The sequence below is a fragment of the Lepidochelys kempii genome, chromosome 10, assembly GCF_965140265.1.
Source record: "Lepidochelys kempii isolate rLepKem1 chromosome 10, rLepKem1.hap2, whole genome shotgun sequence".
Lineage (NCBI taxonomy): Eukaryota > Metazoa > Chordata > Testudines > Cheloniidae > Lepidochelys > Lepidochelys kempii.
Window position 1 is genome coordinate 85,157,003 of NC_133265.1, and position 24,980 is coordinate 85,181,982.

The 24,980-nt window shown below is 48.3% G+C and overlaps 1 protein-coding gene across 11 annotated transcripts in view; it reads left to right on the top strand.

Annotated features, from left to right (window-relative positions):
• PPIP5K1 (diphosphoinositol pentakisphosphate kinase 1) overlaps window positions 1-19,262 on the top strand; it is a 143,591-nt gene extending 124,329 nt beyond the window's left edge. For all 11 annotated transcript variants that reach the window (XM_073304631.1, XM_073304633.1, XM_073304630.1 and 8 more), the window contains 3 exons: window positions 6,655-6,792; window positions 7,245-7,358; window positions 17,427-19,262. In XM_073304631.1, the coding sequence (XP_073160732.1) occupies window positions 6,655-6,792; window positions 7,245-7,358; window positions 17,427-18,211 (1,037 nt within the window). In that variant the 3' untranslated portion in view covers window positions 18,212-19,262. The remainder of the gene's footprint in view (window positions 1-6,654; window positions 6,793-7,244; window positions 7,359-17,426) is intronic.
• Window positions 19,263-24,980: the final 5,718 nt, after the last annotated feature.

The following is a 24,980-nucleotide window of genomic DNA, read 5'->3' on the forward strand; positions in this document are numbered from 1 at the left end:
AGTGGCGTTCTGTTACTTTCTTTGTTGGGCCTGTCCTGTAGTAAGTGACTTCTGGATACTCTTCTGGCTCTGTCAATCTGTTTCTTCACTTCAGCAGGTAGGTATTGTAGTTGTAAGAACGCTTGATAGAGATCTTGTAGGTGTTTGTCTCTGTCTGAGGGGTTGGAGCAAATGCAATTGTATCGTAGAGCTTGGCTGTAGACAATGGATCGTGTGGTGTGGTCTGGATGAAAGCTGGAGGCATGTAGGTAGGCATAGTGGTCAGTAGGTTTCCGGTTTAGGGTGGTGTTTATGTGACCATCGCTTATTAGCAGCATAGTGTCCAGGAAGTGGATCTCTTGTGTGGACTGGTCCAGGCTGAGGTTGATGGTGGGATGGAAATTGTTGAGATCATGGTGCGATCTCCCTGGCATTGAATTTCCCTCTTAGTAGTTTCAGCTGTGGGGTCAGAGTGGTCATAGACCATGGGGACTCCTCTTTCCTTGCAGTCTGCAATGAGAGCCATTGGCTGGGGACAGTGTATGTGGAAGCTAGGACCTCACACTATTGTGTTCATGTAAAGGCCACAAATAAACTTCTCTTTGTTAAGCTAACTAGATAATTACAGGAGACAAGGAAGGCTAAGATAAGTTAAAGGGTGACTTGATCACCATCTATAAGTACCTACATGGGGTCAGATATTAAGTAGTGGGCTCTTGAGTCTAGCAAAGACAGGTATAACAAGAGCCAGTGGCTGGAAGTGGAAGCTAGACAAATTCAGACTGGAGATAAGGTGTGATTTTTTTTTTTTTTTTAAAGGTGAGAGTAATTAACCACTGGAACAGTTTCCCAAGGGTTGTGGTGAACTCTCCATCCCTGACGATTTTTAAATCAAGACTGCATGGTTTTCTAAAAGCTGTGATCTAGGGATTATTCGGGGGCAGTTGCAGGAGGTCAGGCTAGATGGTCACAATGGTCCCTTCTGGCCTTGGGATCTATAAGAACTCCTGCCCTCTCTTTTCATCTGCTGCTGCTATGCATGGAATACCCTCCCTGAGCTGGCCTGCAAGGCATGCCCTCCCCATTCAATCCCTTTTCACAATCCACTTCTACCATGATGCCTATGAGAAACTATCAAATGGACCGTGTCAGTCTGTATTCGCAAAAAGAAAAGGAGTACTTTTGGCACCTTAGAGACTAACATTTATTTGAGCATAAGCTTTCGTGAGCTACAGCTCACTTTATTGGATGCATACAGTGGAAAATACAGTGGGGACATTTATATACACAGAGAACATGGTATCATCAAGGATCTACAACCTATCCTGAAGGACGACCCATCACTCTCACAGATCTTGGGAGACAGGCTAGTCCTTGCTTACAGACAGCCCCCCAACCTGAAGCAAATACTCACCAGCAACCACACAACAGAACCACTAACCCAGGAACCTATCCTTGCAACAAAACCCGTTGCTAACTGTGTCCACATATCTATTCAGGGGACACCATCATAGGGCCTAATAACATCAGCCACACTATCAGAGGCTCGTTCACCTGCACATCTACCAATGTGATCTATGCCATCATGTGCCACCAATGCCCCTCTGCCATGTACATTGGTCAAACTGGACAGTCTCTACGTAAAAGAATAAATGGACACAAATCAGACGTCAAGAATTATAACATTCAAAAACCAGTCGGAGAACACTTCAATCTCTCTGGTCACGCGATTACAGACCTAAAAGTGTTAATACTTCAACAAAAAAACTTCAAAAACAGACTCCAACGAGAGACTGCTGAATTGGCATTAATTTGCAAACTGGATACAATTAACTTAGGCTTGAATAGAGACTGGGAGTGGATGGGTCATTACACAAAGTAAAACTATTTCCCCATGTTTATTCCACCCCTCCACCCCCCACTGTTCCTCAGACGTTCTCGTCAACTGCTGGAAATGGCCCACCTTGATTATCACTACAAAAAGCTCCCCCCGCTCTCTAGCTGGTAATATACACAAATGCACGAAGCCTGGGAAACAAGCAGGGAGAACTGGAAGTCCTCGCAAAGTCAAGGAATTATGATGTGATTGGAATAACAGAGACTTAGTGGGATATCTCACATGACTGGAGTACTGTCATGGATGGATATAAGCTGTTCAGGAAGGACAGGCAGGGCAGAAAAGGTGGGGGAGTTGCACTGTATGTAAGGGAGCAGTATGACTGCTTAGAGCTCTGGTACGAAACTGCAGAAAAACCTGAGAGTCTCTGGATTAAGTTTAGAAGTGTGAGCAATAAGGGTGATGTCGTGGTGGGCGTCTACTATAGACCACCGGACCAGGGGGATGAGGTGGACGAGGCTTTCTTCCGGCAACTCGCAGAAGTTACTAGATCGCACGCCCTGGTTCTCATGGGAGACTTCAGTCACCCTGATATCTGCTGGGAGAGCAATACAGCAGTGCACAGACAATCCAGGAAGTTTTTGGAAAATGTAGGGGACAATTTCCTGGTGCAAGTACTGGAGGAACCAACTAGGGGCAGAACTCTTCTTGACCTGCTGCTCACAAACTGGGAAGAATTAGTAGGGGAAGCAAAAGTGGATGGGAACCTGGGAGGCAGTGACCATGAGATGGTCAAGCTCAGGATCCTGACACAAGGAAGAAAGGAAAGCAGCAGAATACAGACCCTGGACTTCAGAAAAGCAGACTTTGACTCCCTCGGGGAACGGATGGGCAGGATCCCTTGGGAGAATAACATGAGAGGGAAAGGAGACTAGGAGAGCTGGCTGTATTTTAAAGAATCCTTATTGAGGTTACAGGGACAAACCATCCCGATGTGTAGAAAGAATAGTAAATATGGCAGGTGACCAGCTTGGCTTAACAGTGAAATCCTTGCTGATCTTAAATACAAAAAAGAAGCTTACAAGAAGTGGAAGATTGGACAAATAACCAGGGATGAGTATAAAAATATTGCTTGGGCATGCAGGAGTGAAATCAGGAAAGCCAAATCACACCTGGAGTTGCAGCTAGCGAGAGATGTTAAGAGTAACAAGAAGGGTTTCTTCCGGTATGTTAACAACAAGAAGAAAGTCAAGGAAAGTGTGGGCCCCTTACTGAATGAGGGAGGCCAACCTAGTGACAGAGGATGTGGAAAAAGCTAATGTACTCAATGCTTTTTTTGCCTGTGTCTTCACGAACAAGGTCAGCTCCCAGACTACTGCACTGGGCAGCACAGCATGGGGAGGAGGTGACCAGCCCTTTGTGGAGAAAGAAGTGGCTTGGGACTATTTAGAAAAGCTGGATGTGCACAAGTCCATGGGGCCGGATGCGTTGCATCCGAGAGTGCTAAAGGAGTTGGCGGATGTGATTGCAGAGCCATTGGCCATCATCTTTGAAATCTCATGGCGATCGGGGGAGGTCCCGGACGACTGAAAAAAGGCTAATGTAGTGCCCATCTTTAAAAAAGGGAAGAAGGAGGATCCTGGGAACTACAGGCCAGTCAGCCTCACCTCAGTCCCTGGAAAAATCATGGAGCAGGTCCTCAAGGAATCAATTCTAAAGCACTTAGAGGAGAGGAAAGTGATCAGGAACAGTCAGCATGGATTCACCAAGGGCAAGTCATGCTTGACTAATCTAATTGCCTTCTATGATGAGATAACTGGCTCTGTGGATGAAAGGAAAGCAGTGGACTTATTGTTCCTTGACTTTAGCAAAGCTTTTGACATGGTCTCCCACAGTATTCTTGCCAGCAAGTTAAAGTAGTATGGGCTGGAGGAATGGACTATAAGGTGGATAGAAAGCTGGCTAAATTCTCAGGCTCAACGGGTAGTGATCAATGGCTCCATTGTCTAGTTGGCAGCCGATATCAAGTGGAGTTCCCCAAAGGTCGGTCCTGGGGCCGGTTTTGTTCAATATCTTCATAAATGATCTGGAGGATGGTGTGGATTGCACCCTCAGCAAGTTTGCAGATGACACTAAACTGGGAGGAGAGGTAGATACGCTGGAGGGTAGGGATAGGATACAGAGGGACCTAGACAAATTGGAGGATTGGGCCAAAAGAAGTCTGATGAAGTTCAACAAGGACAAGTGCAGAGTCCTGCACTTAGGACGGAAGAATCCAATGCACCGCTACAGATGAGGGACCGAATGGCTTGGCAGCAGTTCTGCAGAAAAGGACCTAGGGGTTACAGTGGACGAGAAGCTGGATATGAGTCAACAGTGTGCCCTTGTTGCCAAGAAGGCCAATGGCATTTTGGGATGTATAAGTAGGGGCATTGCCAGCAGATCGAGGGACGTGATCGTTCCCCTCTATTCGACACTGGTGAGGCCTCATCTGAAGTACTGTGTCCAGTTTTGGGCCCCACACTACAAGAAGGATGTGGAAAAATTGGAAGGAGTCCAGCGGAGGGCAACAAAAATGATTAGGGGACTGGAACACATGAGTTATGAGGAGAGGCTGAGGGAACTGGGGATGTTTAGTCTATGGAAGAGAAGAATGAGGGGGGATTTGATAGCTGCTTTCAGCTACCTGAAAGGGGGTTCCAAAGAGGATGGCTCTAGACTGTTCTCAGCAGTAGCAGATGACAGAACAAGGAGTAATGGTCTCAAGTTGCAGTGGGGGAGATTTAGGTTGGATATTAGGAAAAACTTTTTCACTAGGAGCGTGGTGAAACACTGGAATGCGTTACCTAGGGAGGTGGTGGAATCTCCTTCCTTAGAAGTTTTTAAGGTCAAAGCCCTGGCCGGGATGATTTAATTGGAGATCAGTCCTGCTTTGAGCAGGGCGTTGGACTAGATGACCTCCTGAGGTCCCTTCCAACCCTGATATTCTATGAATAGCTCACCTTAAGTGATCACTCTCTTTACAGTGTGTATGGTAACACCCATTGTTTCATGTTCTCTGTGTATGTAAATCTCCCCACTGTATTTTCCACTGTATGCATCCGATGAAGTGAGCTGTAGCTCACGAAAGCTTATGCTCAAATAAATTTGTTAGTCTCTAAGGTGTCACAAGTACTCCTTTTCTTTTTATCAAATGGAGACATCTGCTTCCTCGACCGTCCCATGAAAAGCCCTTGCTCATTCCACTAGACCTTGCTTGGAAGCAGTGTAATGTGAGGTATCCTCTCCTCTTGTGGCTGTTGTGTTACCCCTCTCACATCTTGTCTAAATTTTGTTTGTAAGCTCCTTGGCATGGGGAAACCTCTCCTCTCTGTTTTGGGAGATGTCTGGGAAGCCTTTGGGCACTGTTAGTCACTGTGGCTGGGTGTGCACCTGCAGTAGGGTTGCAGAGTGCAGCTCTGCTGGTCTGTCTTCTTGAAAGGTTGCAGGGTGAGAGTGCACCAGGCTGTGGCATCTTCATGTGAGGTGCTCCTGTCAGCCTGGAAGATGATTGTGCATGCGCAAATACTTGTTCTCCTTAGCTGGTGCCTTGCAGGCATGGGTTAGATGACCTGACCACACCAAAACACGGATGGGCCATTGCAGCACAGAGCTGTTGGAATTGTAACTACACCAAGCAGCCTCCAGAAGTCTCTCAGTAGATACATGGCTTTCCACTGCTTTCAGGGTTTTTAGCAGCTCCATGCATGACATTTTTCATCAGTGAGGACAAATTACTGAGTCCCTCTCAGGATCAGAGGGGGCAGGTGTTGGGAGAGGCAGGAACTTTCCAAGGCAGCTTGGAGGAGCTGGGGTGAATGGGCAGTATTGAAGTGGGGGATGGGAACCTGGGACAGCCTAGAAAGAGGGTGAAGGGAACATGGAGGCAGGAATGCCTGGAACAGCTTCCCCCATTCTGCCTTGGTCTCTTCCCGTCAGCCTCCTTCCTGCCGCTAGCAGTTCTGCGCTGGCTTAAAGCCCATAGAGGGGGACGAAGGAGGGTCGAGAAGAGAGACAGCATTGTTGCCCTCTGCCATAGTGTTATAGTGGCTCTGGGGCCAGAAATGTCGTCTCATGGGGACTCCTGCATCCCTGCTGGGTGTGAGATTTGAGCAAGGGCAGCCCAGTGAGTGAGTGTCTTGTGAAATGCCTGGCCCTGTAGCATTGGATTTGGTGGCTACTGGAATTGAGAGGGTAGAAGTTTGTGAGAGGTGCCAGGGAGGAACTGGGCTCTAGTGCAGCCTCCTTTTGTTCGTGGGAAACCCTGCCAGGCCCATGTGGGCAAGAGGGGGCGCCAGCAGGTCTTTGTGGGAATGGGCAGCTGCTGCTGCTGCTTGCCTTCAGTTTGTAGTTCACTGTTTCTTTAGTTAAATGGTGTTATGGGGGCGAGGCACATTTTAGGACAGAGAAAAAGTCTCATCACAAACTTAAGGCACCAGAAATGGGAGCCGTTTTGCTGACTTTCTCCAGAGGGGCTGCTATGAGCTGTTGGGCACATGATGAATTCTTCCACAACAACCAAACAAATGCCAGTAATTTAGTAAAATGGCCACAAACTGGGCAGCAGAGAGGTGATGTGTGCTCCCCCCTCTGGCTGTGCATGCCTGTGCTCATGCTCTTAGGCTTGTTTTTGCTTAGTGACAATTTTCCTGGCCTAGATGAGGTGAATTTGGGTCTGGGGTTCATAGTGGGCCCACCTTGTCTGGTTTGGGCGACTGCTTCCCTCTCAATGGTGAATGATCCTGCATGCAACCAAGTCACTGTCTGCTGTATTTATTTTCTGCCTGGGTTTTTTGCAGGTTTTGAAGGCTGCTCCATGGTTCCCACCATTTACCCACTGGAGACCCTGCACAACTCCCTCTCTTTGCGACAGGTCAATGAGTTCCTGACATCTGTGTGCAGGAGTTACAGCAACTCGCATTCTCGAGCATCCACAGGTAATGGTGGGGGAGGGTCTGGCAATCCCTGAGATCCTGCGAAAAGGAGGAGGACAACAGGAGCAGTGGAAGATCCATTGGCGGGCAGTGGGGCTGGCCAGGACACTGTGAAGTCCTGTTTATCCTCTGTCCTCCTTGTAGAATAGAGGGGCAGATTGAAAAGGTTAAGGCTAGTAATAAATGCCAGTTAGAGTAACTGCTCCAGAGCCTGCTGGTCCAGTGAGGTGATTCATGGGTGGCCCTGCATGGTTATGTGAGATATAAGAGGCAATCAATCAAAAGTAGCTTCTAACTGCAGGTGGGAGTGGGCACTACAGGTTGCTTGTAGATCTGCAGAGGGCCTAGATTCTGTTTTGGCTGGAGCAGCAGCCTGGTATTTTCCACTCTGGGGTGTTAATCCATGTGGTTGATGGAATTTGTGTGGCCTCATATGGATGTTCTGTCTCTTCAAGCTCTGTTTGATTCCATGATTGGAAGCCAGACACCCGGTGACCCCTTCATGCCTCAGAGAATCCTCTCATCCTCATCTCTGCCATTGCGCCAGCGCTCTGACAAACCGCCATGGTGTGAGTGTTTCCTTTCTTTTATGGAGGGATTGATTTGTGGTAGCTGGGCTAAATGGTGGCTGCAGCGGGATGCCAAGATAATGGGCTTGGAGGGTTTGCAGGCAGGAGAGGAATTGCTTAGGGGAGTTCCAGGGATAGACCTGGGAGAAATGGGATATAATTGAGTACAAAGAAAACATGTAGCCTGTCTACTGTATTGGGAAAATCTTCCTGAAGGAGAAAGATATCCATCTACCAAAAAGTCCTGCAAGAGAAGGGGTGGAAGCTCTGTCACTGACACATTAACAACTCTAGTGGACAGAGTCTCCCCAAGGATACTGTCAGGGCCACTCCTGCACTGTCCCCTGAGTGTGGGGATGGACTGGATGGCACCTTAGAGATGGAAACACCTCTTATGTGTCTGATTCTCCCTCACAAATAGCTGTGCCTTTCGATCCAGGAGGCCACAGTGTTCCCTTCTTTACTATTTTAGTTGTAGGCTTTTCTTTGTCACTCATCACAGCCACAGCTGAGCTTCACAACCTCTTTGGGGCAGATGGGTGGTATTAACCCCTTGGGGCCCCAGAGAGGAGACAGGTTTCACACCGGGTTACAGAGCAAGCCAGTGACAAAACTAGGAACAGGAATGCAAAACTCTTGAGTCTCCATCCAGTGCTTTCACTGCACCTCATTCACCCACTCCTTCTAAGGGTGGCTGAGGCCAGGACGCTCCCTCCACTCTGTTGTAAGGGGCAGCACTTCTCACAGTGACTGTGATTGCATTTGAAAATAAGGTTCATCTCACTTCTAGGTCCTTTGTTTGAGTCTTTTCCCTGTTACGCAGAGGTCAAAAGTACGTCCGGCATTTCTGTCCTTGCTGGGGATGGGAGTCTCCTCTCCCTTATGCTCCTTGGAGCTCACAGCAGGAGGGCAGGGCTAGGACCTTCTTCCCAAAAGTTACACCTCCAAGGTTCATGCCTTTGTTCTGCTCCTGGTCATATCTAACGCGGAATTCTCCTCATCACACCAGATTTTGAGCAAATAGACCTCTCTCCTTTGGGCTAGGTACTGGCTTTATTTTATTGGCTTTGTTGTCATGAAACTGGGGCTTTCTTCCTTCTGTACTCTCTAGCAACTCAGTATGGAGTCAAAGACTGAGGCAAGCAGGGCTAAAGCATAGTGTCCCTGCTCTACCTACAGCTCTTGACCGTCATAAATCCCAGGCCACTGGACAAAGCCGGAAGGCTCTGTGTGCCAAAAAGGTGAGGCTGAGGGAGGCCACGGAGGTGAGCAGGTGGGGTTCTCATCCTGGCAGTTTGCACAGCAGCCATGCTCCCCTGTTCTTGTGGCATTCTCAGGACTTCCAGATCTAAAAAAACCCTTCCAGGGAGACAGACTCCTCCCTCCTCTGACACATCTACTTACCTATCCGGGGCAGGGACAGGCAGGTGTGAACCCTTGCAATCTGGATCCTGGAGTCTGGTCCTGCCAACCTAGAATAAGATGTGGGTTTTCGAGGTTTCAGGTGCCATCAGGTTTTTATTTTCTCTGAGCTTAGCAGCCTAGCTACTTCAGGAGATGCTGATGAAAAATCAGTATTCAAGTGGCATTGCATATTCCCACTTACGGGTATTGCATCACCTGTTGGCACCTAATGGTAGAAACTTCTCTAAGCAATGCTCGTTAGAGCACACGTGCCCCCTTAAACTCTTCCTCTCAGAGGAGCTATGTAGGGGAACAGCTGCTATGCCAGATGGAGTTGAACCACTCCAGTCCCTTGTTAGTTTACAGTTTAGTTTTTAGTATAAAGTAGTTTAAGTGCAGTATAGTTATGACTAGGGCTGTCGAGCGATTAAAAAAATTGTGTGATTAATTGCACTGTTAAACAATAATAGAATATCATTTATTTAAATATTTTTGGATGTTTTCTACATTTTCAAATATATTGATTTCAATTACAACACAGAATACAAAGTGTACAGTGCTCACTATATTTTTTATTTCAAATATTTGCACTGTAAAAAACAAAAGAAATAGTATTTTTCAAAATTCACCTAATACAAGTACTGTAGTGCAATCTCTTTATCATGAAGGTTGAACATAGAAATGTAGACTTATGTACAAAAAATAACTGCATTCAAAAATAAAACAATGTAAAACTTTAGAGCCTACAAGTCCACTTAGTCCTACTTCTTGTTCAGCCAATCGCTCAGACAAACAAAATTGTTTACATTTACCGGAGATAATGCTGTCTGTTTCTTGTTCACATCACCTGAAGGTGAGAACAGGCATTCTCATGGCACTGTTGTAGTCGGCATTGCAAGATATTTATGTGCCAGATGCGCTAAAGATTCATATGTCCCTTCATGCTTAAACCACCATTTCAGAGGACATGCGTCCATGCTGATGATGGGTTCTGCTCGATAATGATCCAAAGCAGAGCAGACCAATGCATGTTCATTTTCATCATCTGAGTCAGATGCCACCAGCAGAAGGTTGATTTTTGGTGGCACACAAAAATGGTGGCCGAAGCATGAAGTGGCATATGAATGTTTAGCATATCTAACACGTAAATATCTTGCTACACCGGCTACAAAAGTGCCTTGCAAATGCCTGTTCTCGCTTGCGGGTGACATTGTAAATAAGAAGCAGTCAGCAGTATCCCCCATAAATGTAAACAAACTTGTTTGTCTTAGAGATTGATTGAACAAGAAGTAGGATTGAGTGGACTTGTAGACTCTAAAGTTTTACATTGTTTTGTTTTTGAGTGCAGTTATGTAACAAAAAAAAAATCTACATTTGTAAGTTACACTTTCACAATAAAGAGATTGCACTATGGTACTTGTATGAGGTGAATTGAAAAATACTATTTCTTTTATCATTTTTACAGTGCAAATATTTGTAATAAAAATAATAATGTATAGCGAGCACTGAGCACTTTGTATTCTGTGTTTGTAATATAAATCCATATATCTGAAAATACAGAAAAACACCCAAAAATATTTAATAAATTTTCAATTGGTATTCTATTGTTTAACAGTGCGATTAATCGCGATAATTTTTTTTAATCGCGTGAGTAAACTGCGATTAATCAACAGCCCTAGTTATGATGCTTCCTGTGCACTCTCCAACCCTCAAGCCCTCTGAATATCTCCCCGAGTGTCCTGCCCCGTCCGATGGACACTGACAGCATTCATCCTGCTACTTCCAAAGAAACAGTACACCCCAGCTTATCAGTTGCACCTCAGATCACCACTCCACTGATCACATAGCACTTATACTTGATTTCACTGTAAACGTAGCTACATTTATTTAATAAAGGACAGAGATTCAAGTGGCGGCAAGTAGAACTATTGGAAACATGCTTTACATATAAAATAAAATTGCAACATGCATCCTAGAGCCTAGACTTAATTAACAAGATTCTCTCCTGTCTAATCAGGTATTGCTCACCCAAAATCCTTCAGTGCTTTGCAGTCTGGCATGGCTATGGCCCTCTTTCATGAGATATTGCACTCCGAAATAGACCAGAACATTCTGTAGCCGGGCATCTCCCATAGTTCTGGAGTCTGGGCTGTTCTTCTCTCACTGCACCCTCATAGAGGTGGCTCAATATTTTGAGTCTGCACTCCCTGGCTGTGCCCCCTCTGCTCTCACTAGCTGACAGATTCTCTGCTGCCTCCTCCACAGACGCTGATGGCTTCTGTTGCTCTTGCACTTCCTTTGCGATTGGAGCTTCTGCCCAGCTTTTGGGCAGTGAGGCGCAACATTCCCTCACCTTCCTGGCTCAGTTAACCCCACAAGGGTTTAACCCTCCCTGAGCCTCTTCTGCAGCGTCTCCCTGCAGGCTCCTCTGTCCCTTGCAGCTATGGCAGAGCAGCCCAGAAAGCACGAGGTTTAATTCAAGCAGTGCTCTATTTGTGAGGCAGCCTTCCTAGGCTTGGTAGGTGATGACTGGTGCCCAGTTTTCCGTCCCTCAATCTGTTAGGTCCCGGAGCTAGGAGTCAGACAGACAGGTGGAGCCTCTGCCCACCAAGGCAGCCGCAACATCCGTTGGGGGGGAAATAGACCAAGAACCCCAGTGCTGACGAGGAAAGGCTCTAAAAGCAAGTAGGACCCTGAATACTTGACTCATGAGAAGTCCAAGGGGACCCCTGCAGAACAAAGAGCGGAGGTTTGTGGGGCCACAACTCCCCCCCACCCCACCCCCACAATCTTCAGTGGGTCCTCAGCGCCCTGAGGAAAGAAGCAGGGCTTCTAATCAGTCTGCCTGCCTCCCTCCCTCCCAAGCCAAGCAGAAGGATTCTGACAACATGTCCCCTCTCCCCCCAAAGGGAGTGGATTCAGAGCCAGACCTCTGCAGAGGGCTCCAGGCCCTAAGGAAGACAAGCCATAAAAGCCACACCAAAGCCACAGCAGAGCTTCTGTGCTCCCAAAGTGCACTAAAAAAAGTTAAATCAGAAAAGAAGAAAAAGGGAAGAAAAAACACAAAAATCCATGAGATATGAGGCCTGGACTCCTCTTCCTCCCCCCTCCTCCACTGAGAAAGGCGAGCTGTCTGACTCTGAATCTGAACAGGGAGTGGGGGAAATGCAGCAAATTTCCCCCTGAGAAATTTCAAGCTATGTGCAGCCAGGTTGTTTCCACTATTCCAGTCCAACCTGAGTGGGCTCCTGAGAATGAGCCTTAGAGTAAATTTCTTCTGACAAAATCCTCCCTTGAGGCTCCAACACCCGTGCGCCCCTCTGAGGAGGAGGTGACTAGGGATGATGGAACAAGCCTGGTAAGAGAAAACACATCAACAAGAGCATCTCAGGCTCTTTAACACTGAAGAACCAAAGGGCTCTGTTACTGACAGAGGGCTGATGCTGCTGCAGAGTCTCTTGCCAGGGATATGGCTATTCTATCCAGGGGTGCTTAAGGTAGAACTTCCCCTCTGAGGGAAGGATGGTGATCACTCCCAAAAAGGACTTTGAGGCTCTTCTGACCTCAGACTGCCTGCATACCCTCTATCTTGTAGCAAAGCCCTACTTTTCTTGCTGCACGTGCATATTTCATTCTTGGTGGTGCATCAGTTTGGGTCAATCCACAAATGCAGTCCTAGGGATGTATCAGATAAGGCATTTACAGTAGAGATAGAAAAGTATTAATGCCATTGTACAAGGCGCTGGTAACACCTCATTTGGAATACAGATGTGGTTACCCTTGTTCAAGAAAGATGAATTCAAACTGGAACAGGTGTAGAGAAGAGCAATTAGGATGATCAGAGGAATGGAGGACCTGTCTTCTGAGAGGCGATTGGAAGAGCTTGGCTTGGTTAGTCTAGCAAAACGAAGGCTGAGAGGGGGTATGGTTACTCTACAGGTACATCGTGGAGTATATAGCAGGGAGGATGAAGCAGTATTTAAACTCAAAAGATAATGTTGGCACAAGAACAGATTCAGGCTGGAAATTAGAAGGCTTCTAACCATCCAAGGAGTGAGGCTCTGGAACAGCCTCCCAATAGGAGCTGTGGGGCAAACAACTTAATTAGTTTTAAGAGAGCTGGTCAAATTTAAAAATGTGATTGTGTGACTGGGTTTTTGTGATGGTGGGTGGCAGGGCTCAGCAGCCATGGGGCTCACTGCTCGTTTATTTCTAATGTTTCTAAAAGCTCATGTTTTGGCTGACTACCTGCATGGGTGAGGAAGAAACCCCCACCCCATCCCGCCCCAGTGTATTCCTCTGGTAACCCTGGCCTTCATAATTACCTCGCCTGCAGTTATGGATTGGTTTGCCACTCTTAATTTAAAGGATGCTTACTTCTATATCTCTAGCCGACATAGTCATCGAAAATGTCTGCATTTAATGGTGGCAGGGTACCATTTCCAGTACAAGGTTCTCCCGTTAAGCCTGTCCACAGTGTGAGGGGTCTTTCAAAAATGCCTTTCTGTGGTAGCAACACATCTGAAAAGATGGGGTATTTTTGTTTACCCGTATTTGGAGGATTGGTAGCTAAAAGGTGCTACATGTGAGGGTCTGTCAGTTACAGTCTCCCTCTTTTTGGATCTGGGTCTGCTTCTTAATGTCAAAAAATTCAATTTCTATCAAGCTCAGAAGTCCTTTTATAGGTTCTATGCTGGACTCAGTAGCAGGGAATACTTTACTTCCAGAGGACAGGTTTCTAAAAATGGAGCAAGTGGCTTTGCGGATTCAAGCCTGCCAATCTTGGAAAGTGATCATCTTCCTGGATCTAGTGGGCTTGACGGCAGCTACCACTTACATAACTCGGTTTTCTCATCTCTGAATGAAACCAGTGCTGCACTGGATGGCTCAGGTCTACATACCTAGCCAGGACAGTCAGAAAATATTTGTCACCAGGCCTCAGGATGTTCTAAATTCACTGATGTGATGGACAAACGGATCAAATACTCTGAGGCGTCCTGTTCGATCTTCCTTCGCCCCCAGTCACAGTAACGTCAGATGCAGCCAACACTGGATGGGCAGCTCATTTACGCTGGTTTACAATCTGGGCTTTTTGAGAAAATGTGTTTGGAATTAAGAGCCAGCCCATTTGACCCTCAGATCATTCCTTCTTCATATAAAAGGTGGGAAGGCTGTTCAGGGAGCACTGGATAACGCTCCTGCCGTGCGTTACACAAGTAAGGAAGGGGGGCCTCGTTCTTTCCAGGTATGTGCCAAGGTGGTCAGATTATGCGATTCACAAGATCTATCTAATGGCCCTGCATTTAGCAGACAAGAGCAATGTGCTAGCAGCCTCAGTAGGGACAGTTCAGATTCACGAGTGGTCTCTGAAAGATCCAAGTATGCAAGACATCTTCCCCTGTTGGTGTTATCCCGATGTAGACCTGTTTGACAGCCAGTCAGTCCATTTCAGATGCCTTCTCTCTACTTTGGGGAAGGAGCCTTCTGTGTACCCCCCGGCCCCCCAACACACCTTGATTCAGAAAGTGGTGACAAAGATATGTCAGGACAGGGCAAAAATTATATTGATTGCCTCAACTTGTCTGAGACAACAGCGGTCCATGAATCTGCATCAGCTGCCAGCAGGGCTTTACATGCATTTTCCTCTGTGCCCGGATCTCTTGTTACAGCAACAAGGCAGGATCCTTCATCCAGATCCTCAGTCTCTTCATCTCATGGCCTGGGCTGTCAGATATTGGCTACTCTTAGTAGTCATGTTTTCGTTGGTATAGAATGTCCTGCTTAATTCTAGAAAATTGCCTACTAAAAAGGGTTACTATTTAAAATGAGCTAGATATGTTGCTCGGATGCAGGGAAAATATGATTTTCCAGTTGCAGCTTCCATACCCTGGGCTCCTAGCCAGGCCCAGAGGCACATGTGCTCCCCACTGCTGTAGCCCTAGCCCCCCAGGAGCTGGCAGGATTGACTGAACTAGCCCAGGGAGGAGGTTCCTCCCAAAGGCGACACGTGGGGTGGTCACTTGGCCCCCCCCCTTCACATTGTGCCCCCCCAGGAGGCACAAGTCCTCTCTGGTTACAAGTAAGGCCATGTCAACACTTACAAGCTTAGAGCAGCACAGCTGTACCACTGTGAAGGTGCTTGTTTAGCTGTGTTTTGCCGACGGGAGACTGTCTCCCACCAACATAGCACCATGCACACAAGCGCTTATGCTGACAAAATTCATGTCACTCAGGGATGTGTTTTTTCACACTCCTGAGCCACAAAAGTTTAAGTGCTAGTGTAGACGTGGCCAAAGTAACCCTCATATATTCTGGACAAGGAGTAGCAAGTTATGAGCAACTGGGATAAAAATTCACCCCGTTGGCATGCTCAAGGCAGAGCCCCAGAAATTCCACAGTTCTGCAGCCTTGGAATTTGCCATGGTATCCACCCCTTGCCAGAGAACCCTGTTCCAGAATCTCTGCTTTCCACATAGGAACTGTGTGAACCAGGCAGACATGAAACAATAGTGCAGGTACAGTCATCCCCAGGGGCTCTTCACTTTGGTACCTTAACAACATTGACATTTACAACGAGATAAACTAAACTAGTTAATAACTGATCACTTTAAACAAACATCCAGCGAAAGTGCTTGTCCATAGTTCCAAACTGCCTCCCCAGCATCACAAGCTCCAGCTTCCCCTGGCAACCTCATGGTGCACTTGTGTTGACAACACAGAAATATGTGGTATATTCAAAACTGAAAATGGGGGGAAAGCGTAATATTAAATACAACATCAAGATGGTAACCCAGGAGTGACTATACTGAATGGATTAATTATTTTTAGTTTAATTAAAAATCTATACCTTTTAATTTAAATTTAAGATATGCAGCTTTCCACTCTGGAATGCCCCTGAATCCAGAGACTTTTTGCTGCACACTTTAGTTCTCCTGGCCACAGAGCTCCTGAGGCCCTGACTCAAGGATACAGCTTAGGGCTTGTCTATGCAAACATTTAGTTTGTGGCAAGCTGGGGTGTGAATCACCCGCACTAGCCTGTCACAGACAATGTCCATGTGGGCTCTGGGTTTGTTAATGCTCTTTGATCCTGTCAGTTTTGAAATGGGACTAGAGCAAAGGGCATTAACGAACTGTTAGGCTGTAAGCAGGCTCCCCATGCATAGTTAGCCCACAGCAGGCTAGTGTGGGGTAGGCCCCAGCTTTCCGCAAACTAATTGTTCACGTAGACAGGCCCTTAGATTCTGTATTGAGGGTGACGCAGATCCCTGGAACCCTTCAATCCTCAGTAAGTTACAGTTCCCACAGGGCGATCTGTCTGCAGGTCTGAGTCCCAGTTAGCAGCTCTTAACTCAGTAAGATGCTATGGTCTTGCTGGGTTCTGATATGCAAGCCATAGTTTTATGTACACCTAAGCTTGTATCCATGCTAGAACCTACATCTGACATGTAACAAGATCTAACTGGTCCACTTATTTAAATATTTATTCTGCATCCCTGTTCTTTGTAGCAGGAGTGCAGTCGTGGTTCTCAGTGATAGCTTCATCCGGGAGTAAGTTTGCATGGCGGACACTATCCATAATGGATCCCTAATGCACATTTCACAAGGACATGATAGCCCTTAGAGTTCTGGGATCCCGACCGATCTTTTATCTAGGGTTGACAGGGCTCATGAATTAGCACTTCCTTGTTTCTGGTCCCATGGCATCCCAAGGAGACATGATGGCCAAATCTTGCTGCGTCATGGGCAATCAAAATATCTACCAACAGGAGAAAATAATTCAGAAAATCTATATCACACCTTTCACCCACTGCAAAATGAAAGAAGGTGACTATTCCATAGCCTAAGGGTCCTACCCCAGACTTCAGATTATGCTCTACAAGACCAATGGCATCACTCTCTTTAGGGAGTGTACCTATGGGAAAAATGTGCAGAGCAGCTACATGGGATTTGGGCTATCTGTTTGTTTATGGCCCACTTACAATTTTTTGGACTTAGTGGACATAATATTTGATAGTGGAGTCCTATAGTCTGCAGAAGGGTATAAATAAATAAAAGGATGTAATGGCTTGATTTTTCTTCCCTTTCCATTCCTGGGCTCGATGCTAGTTACGTCCACTATGTACAGAATTGCCAGATGTACTTTTGAGAGAGAGAGAAGTGGCTCTTCATAGAATCATAGAATATCAGGGTTGGAAGGGACCTCAGAAGGTCATCTAGTCCAACCCCCTGCTCAAAGCAGGACCGATCCCCAATTAAATCATCCCAGCCAGGGCTTTGTCAAGCCTGACCTTAAAAACTTCTAAGGAAGGAGATTCCACCACCTCCCTAGGTAACGCATTCCAGTGTTTCACCACCCTCCTAGTGAAAATTTTTTTTCCTAATATCCAACCTAAATCTCCCCCACTGCAACTTGAGACCATTACTCCTTGTTCTGTCATCTGCTACCACTGCTTTGAGCAGGGGGTTGGACTAGATGACCTCCTGAGGTCCCTTCCAACCCTGATATGCTGCCTTCCCATTGGAGGGAGCAGTCAGATGCTGATGTCTGAGAATGTGCTACGTGCCATTTAATAGGCTTTTCGGCACAGACTCTGGCTGAGGTTTTCAGCTAAGTACTGACTCTCTAAGTGTTTGTCTGACGTTTTCTGGAATTGCTTTGCAGACAGCAGTGGCCCTTCCAGCACTGTCTCCAGTGCAGGCCCCTCCTCCCCGACCTCAATGGAGATCTACGCTCGCTTCGGCTTCACTGAGAAACCTTCCATCAGTCCCCAAATAAGTGAAGAGCGACTGAACTGCCAGCCCCCTGAACAGAGTGAGATGGAGCCCTTGGGGGAGGCACTTGAGTTGGAGCTGGGTGGGTCTGGGCCCTTGGTAGACAACCCCCTGGGAGAGATGCCAGAACAAGGCCTGATGAGGGTGCCGGGGCTCTTGGAGGTCCCAGAGCCAAGCAAGGAGGAACCATCTGAGGACATGCCAGAACAGGGCAAGACCAGGGTACTGGAGCTGGGCAAGACCAGGCTGTCTGGAGAGACACCTGAAAAAGATGAGTTGGTGGAGCTGGAGCAGGGTGAGGAGAAGCCAGCTGGGGGAACATGGGAGCTGGGTGAGAAAGGGAAGCTGGAGCCAGGTGAGAGAGGGCTGTCTGGGAAGATGTCAGATCCAGGTGAAGAGGGGCCAGCTGGGGAGATGTTAGAACCAGATGTGATCAGGCCACTAGTGCCAGGGGAGACATCTGAGCTGGATGAGGAGGAGCCAGTGATGCAGATGTTGGAGCAAAGTGAGGGGCAGCTGGTGGAAATACTGGAGAAGGAAGAAGAGGAGCTGTCCACAGATAATGCTGTGTCAGATCGGCATCCATCCAGTCATCCGTATCGGGACCAACAGCTGTCCAGTGAGAATAGTGTTGAGGACGAGCAGCCTGCTAGTCAGCAGGAGCTACAGAACTAGCATCTCCCTCTGTGGCAAGCATGCTGGGAAGAAAAGAGAATCCCCGAGACAGTCAATGTCTGGAAGCAGTATGATTCCCCAGTCGTGGAGTGGACTCGGCTGTGCCCATATCTTCCATAATGTTTCTAGCCCTCCAGTCAACCCGCTGGGCAGATGTTACATCACTCCCTGCTCAGCACAGCTGGCACTCCAAGGGTCTGACTATCGGAGACTGGTCTATGGATCATGCAAGGGACAGGGGAAAAGTCTGTTCTGTTCAGAGACACCAGTCAGCTTGTCACCACCTGACAAGGGACATGCATCCCTGCCTTCCTTAAATAGAAAACAAAGTCAGCCCTGGGTGAGCAGGGGCAACTCCCACTGAAGTCATAGGGAGTGCTTTGGCTTGCTTTTTCAGCGGCACTGGAACCAGGAGTGAAGGGGAGGTGGGTCCACAGCTGTCAGGGTAATGAGGCCAAAGGAGGTGCCTGCTGCCTGCAGCTGGTGTCAGCCCACTGTCTGCATGGAGAGGGGCACAGGGTCTGGTAGACAAGGGCATTGTGGCAGCCACAAGCCTCATCAGAACATACAAGAGCTGCATGTTTGTGCTGACCAGCTGCACTGTGGTGTTGGTCTCCTGCTCTCTGGCTGTTGGAATAAACCAGGGGAAGAGATTTGAGGGCAGCTTGAGGGTCTTGGTTAAGCTGCAGTGTCCTTGGAAGCAGGAGAATGATCCCGAGGCTTGGCAAGGGTGCACGATCGGTGTGATGAGAGTGCCTTTGTAAGCTGGTGGCTTCTGGAACGGAGAAATCCTAGCCTGCAGGTTCATGACAAGCCTGTTCAGAAATGGCTTTTATGTGACTGAATGAAAAATAGGTAACACTGGGCATTGCCTGCTGCCAAACCAGCTCCTTCCTTCTGTGGGCCCTGCTGCCCCTACCCAGCCTGACTGCTTCACTTGCCAGGTCTGGTAACTGTCTGCTTCTCTCACCTCGCCTGTCAGTCACCCCCAGGTGGGGATGGTTGTGGGGGGGGGGGGCACAGAGGCAAGTCTGATTGTAGGGAGAAACACTGGCGGGGGGCATGGGACAGAGAGGGTAATGGGGGTGGGATGAGAAGCTTTACTTAGAGCACTGCAGGGACAGGTTGGGGACCACTGCTTGTGGGGGGACCCCTTTCAGTGGCTGACCCTTGTGTGTTCCCTTTGGGCTGGGATTCTGCAGGGAGGGGCATGGTACCCACTCTAGGAGGGGTGCACGGCGGGTACACAGACGGGTCTTTCTGGTCCCTGAGGGCTGAATGAGGTTTGAGCTCTGAGCCCTGCAGTGACAGAAACAAAGTGCAACTGCTTTTTGAGCAAATCAGGTTTTATTTGTAAGGCACTGATAAGGAGAAATCGCTATTGTGAATAAAGTACAAACTATTTAATATATATTTATGTAAATGAGCATCAAGCACAAGCCCAGAGGCATGGTAACTACAGGGGTCCTGCTTCCTGAGCCATTGCAGGTAGAGGATTCCCCATCTGCAGTGGCAGGGGCTGTGATGTCACCTCTTCAGCAAAGTGACAATCTGCCAGAGCAAGTGTATTCCTTTGTCCTGCCTATAGGGCAGGACTGTATTTATGGTACAGGTTTGTCTGTGTCTGTAGTCTCTGGGGAAGCTGTACCCAAAGATCTCTGCGCTATATCAGGATGTGTGTGTTCACAGTAAACATGCTACACTATATGTCTGGCTTCCATCTCTCTTACCACTGCAGCAGCCTGGGCAAAGCGCTGAAATGCCCAATGTCTCCAGCAGTCTGGGTTGGTCTTTGAGGAGTTATTGCTGTATATGCTGCTGAGCTGAACTTGGGGATTCAGGTCAGACCCCTGCACCTAAAGCTTCCTGAGCCCCCACAGGGGAGAGACTCCCTTTGTTGCACTTGAGATGGAGTGTTGGAAATGCACGTGTCTGTGATATCTGTGTTTGAAGCTAGTGCCATTCACCTATTGGAGGGGATGAGCCCTGTGTGGGAGGGATAGCTCAGTGGTTTAAGCATTGGCCTGCTAAACCGAGGGTCGTGAGTTCAATCCTTGAGGGGGCCACTTAGGGATCTGGGGCAAAAATTGGGGATTGGCCCTGCTTGAGCAGGGGGTTGGACTAGATGACCTCCTGAAGTCCCTTCCAATTCTGTGAGGCTAAGGCCTGACTCTGTCCCCCACCAAAGCATGGCAGTGCCATGGCTTGGCTTGGCATGATTTAAGGAAACCTGCAAAATGGGTGTGGGTATTTGGGGTGGAAGTTGGGTCTTGGATGTATAACGAAGGCCTAATACCTCTGAGACGTGGAGAGGAAATCTGGTGTGGTTTTCACTATGGGAGCGGCAGGGGTGTCAGCCTCAGCTTCCTGGATTTGGCAGGACCTAGAGAGGCAGAGCCTGCAGGAGCTTTTCCAGCCTTTGGTTACGTGGTCATTGAAAGGGCCAGGTAAGCCTTGTACACAGACAGCTTGTGTCTCAGCCAATTGCAAGGTCAATACAGTTGGTAAAGAGGAAGTGCTGAAGCCTGGTGATCCAGTCTGGGGGGGGTCCACCTTGAGAGTGGCACAGCCCTATGCTTTGGAAAGGGTCCCTCCAAGAGAGAGCTCCTAGGTGCAGTTCACTCCTGGCTGTAACGGCATGCATTAGGATACTCACATTTTGTTTTTTCCCAGTGCACCATTTGTGAGGTGTTTGTGTTAACTGGGGCTTAGCAAAAACTTTTCTGGCCCACTGTGCTCAATCAGGGGCTCTGCACGGGACTGGCCTACAGCAGCACTCAGCTGCTGGGCTCTGAAAGGAGCATCCCCTTCCTGGCACTGGGGTGAAGTCCTGCCTGCTTTATACTGCTTCCTTCCTCTAGGTGGAGCCAACTCTTCACTGTCCCTTGCTGTGAACTAGGATTTTAAAGATCTAGACGAGGGCATGCTCCAGAACATCCCCAGCTTCTGTTAACTGCAGGGGTTGCTGGACGACTCTGGCCCAGAACCGTCCACCCAGAAGTGGTGCTAGCTCAGCCGTTCTCCTCCTGGCCACCTGTTGCCTGTCAGCCCCTAGAAGGCCCTCGGGGAGTGTGCCCATGGTAGGGTAGACCGGCTCCATCACTTCGTGAGGCGTGTGTTGGAATTTGGAATACACTCACCTGCACCCCTTCGCAGTGCTGCCCAGACTCACAAGATCCCCAGGCCTCAAACACTGGGAGAGATTGGGGGTCCTGCCTCTAACACCTCTCCCTGTTTTTTCAGCCAAGGGGGAGGAGGCTGCCTTTTCCCCACCTGCTGCACTTTCGAGCTTCTCTTCAAGGTCAATGAGCATCATCTGCTGGCGTCACCATTGTCACTGTGGCAACCAGACCTCTCCAGGCAACAGGAGATGTTTCTCTATCATTGTTTTCCTTTCTCCTGTTGCTGGGGCAGGGTGAGATCTATGCATCTCATCACACTGGTAGGAATAGGAGCCTCAGCCAGGACTGAGCAACTGTGCCTCCAGGGCATATGAAATCCGCTCAGTCTGCTCCAGCTCTTCATCTCTAGCCACTCATGCTGCTCCAGGAAAATCTCAGCAGCAGCACTGTGACCTGCTGTGTGGGGAGCTGTACACACCACAGCACAGAGCTGCTAGCTGTGGCCATGCAAGGGGGACAAAGAGGCCAGCTGGGTTTCCAATCTGACTGGGTTCTACTTGTCCAGCTCTTGCTCTGTACCTGTGTAGTGGAGGTGGCCAAAGTGCAGTCCACTCCCAGAAAACACAATTTTATAACAGCCTACCAGTAGGCTGTTCGGCAGGGGGGAGGGAGAGGGTTGGCATGCCAGGAGAGGAAGTCTCCACTGACAGCCCCCAGGAAGCTACAACTGGCTTTACTTTGTCCCAGTGAGTTGCAGTCCTCAGGCTCCTCAACTTCACCAGCTTGTGCGTGGCTACCAGCCCCATGTAACAGCTGTGATGCTGGGATTCTCAGCACAAGGTAGCTCCCCAGAGAGCAGGTTGAATGGAACAGATGTGTTGGGAAAGTGCTCAAGGTGCTAACACACTGAATCACCCAGGTGAGTGTCCTTAACATCCCAGGAAAGTGGGCTGCTTCCTTGTGAGTCATCAGACACATGCAGCCTGCGGGGTCAAAGTGAGTCTCCCATGAAGCGCTGCCTGATAAGCTGCCTGGCACAGAAGCTGTGACGGGTATGAGGTGCATTGATAGCAAGGCTTCAAAGGCTGGCTCTTGTGCTGCTGCATTGCAAAGTGAGCTAGAGGCTGCCCAAAGCATCAGTTGCTGATCTCCCAGTAACCACCCTTTTATCCCAGGAAGTACTGACTGGTGTAGGGCATCCCCAGTTCCAGCCCTTCCTCCTCAAGGAAATTAAAAGGCAGAAACCTTGTGAAGGAGACCAGCAGCTGGGGTGGGGCTATGGAGCAGCTGGTAAGGGATGGAGACAGAGGCTAAGAAAGAGAGTCACCAAAGATGGGGTATAGGATGGAATTTTTATTGATGCAAGGGTATAAAATACAGTGCCTGGATAGAAGTAATGGGCACATTTTAACCAATTTGTTGAAGTTTCAGCTTACAGCCAGTGGATCTCATTTTGCCTTTGCTAGATTGAGGAGCCCTCTGCTATCTGAATTCTCTTGGCTTTCTCTTAGCTAAACTAAAGAGACTGAGCTCTCTTAGTCTCTCATTGTAACACACGTTTTCCAGACCTTGGAGAAGTCTTGTCGTTTTGCTGAACCTTTGACAATTTGTCAAAATCCTTTAAAACCTGGACAAGCTGTGTCCTGAGAAACCACTTCAAAAATCAGTGGCGAGAGGGTTTCCTGCCCTGGTGCAGAATGGGATGGAGTTGAGGCTGGAGACCATTAAAAGCTGATTTGTTTCACCTGTGATGCCAGGTGTCTGGAATGCCAGGTGCAAGAGGTAGAGCCAAGTGCTCTCTACAGCTTGGAGAAAGAGCATGTGGGATAGGGAGCCGCAGTGGGAAAAGAATTGGGCTTGGTACAACTCATCTTCTTTCTGATGGATAAAGTCACTAGGAAAGGGGTTTTCCACCTTTCAAAGAAAAGGTGTATTTTTTTTATTTCCTTCCTGCAGCCACCTCTCCCAGGAAAGCCTAAGCTCTCAGGGGATCATGGACATTCAAAGCCAAGTGTTAGAATACATATCTCATTATTGTGCAACTGTTTTTGTGAGTGTGACAAACTCTGTTGTAAATGCATTTTTTTCCTCCCCTTTGCAGTAGTAGCTGTATCCCCTGGGCTAAGAGGGGCCTTCTAGGGGCAATGCGGGGAGCTGCCCCATTCCCTTCTAACCTATTTGCTGCCCCTCTCAGAGGAAAGGGGCAGGAAAGAAGTGCACAGAGCAAGGGAGCAAAAGGAGGCCCTGGTGGATAATAGCCCTTTAAACGGCTACTGAGAAGCTCTAGAGGGAACTAACGTGTGTTCACTAAATCTGCCAAAGCCACATCTCTGGTTCCTCAAGCTCAAACTGGATGTTACCCTGGCTCTCTCCAAAGGCTTTGAGGCTGCAGCTGTGATCTGGGCAGGGAGGTGACTGGTAGGCACTGCTGCTTTGGGATCCACAAGTAGAGACTTGATCATGGTGCACATGCGCCCTACATGTGGGAGTTTGGAATGTTTTTACCAGCAGTGTCTTTTAGGGGGCCAGGCCTGTGTTCTGCACACCCTTGCACTCCCCCTCCCAAGAGGGTAAAGGGCAGTGTGACCCCAGCCACCCTCAGTTCCTTCTTACCACCCTCGGCAGCAAGTCAGAACAACTTCAGTGTCCCTGTAGTCGCTAGAGATCGTTCGTTACTGGTCGCAGTTACTACAGGTATTACATGTTAGTGTTTCTGGTCTTAGCCTGTTGGTTTAACGAACAAAAAAAGCCACAAAATCTACATGAGAGAGCTGATCCCAGGTGTTCAGTTTCATGGCTGAACCCATGTCCCCAGGTTTAAAGACCTTTCTCTCCCATGGAAGGATAATTTCCCTGTGGGATGAACACCTGAAGGGCCTTTACTATTTGCAGAGAGTCATATCTCCTCTAAGTGTGCAATTTGTAAATCTTTTAGCAAACGCACACACAAGGCCAGAGAGTCAGCGCTAAATCTTTACCTCATGGAGCAGTCTGAGGGGAGCTTCTGATTCACAGGTGCGCCAGACAGAAGTTCCTGCCTTTTTTCCAGCAAACTATGCTTCCAGTGCTCCGTCTGCTTGGGACGGCACTCCAGGCTCTGGAGCGGCAGTGTGTACTCATTCCTCCTCCAGGAGAGCAAAGACGCTGCTACGCACCCTGCTGGAGCAGGCATTTCCCCTTGCTGCCTGCAGAAGAGCAGAGCATAGCTCCGTTTGCCTCTCAGCACCATCCCCCTTCCCAGTACAGGGCAAGAGATTGCTAAGAGTCGGCAAGCTGGAGACTTGCTTAAGCCAGTGCTAGTAAAGACACGACCAGGTCATTGACCTTGGGACTGATGTGGCACTATCCAGAGATGACAGCACTGAGCTGCCTAGAGTGCTTCCCCTACAGCCCTTTGAGAGCGTCTCTGGTGTTGGCTCACCTGGGACCGCTCTCAGCAGAACACAGATCTCTAGTACTGACAATACCTAAGGGGGCATTTTCTGCCCCCGCAGGACTGAGTCATCCTGGAGTCTTCTCTTTTCAATGTTTCTGCTTCTGCTATGATTTCAAAATCATCTCCGGTACCCCAGTCCTGGGTACCAGTGATGAAGATCTCACTTCATCCACCCGAGAGTCAGAGGAAATCCACGATTCCCACTCAAGTC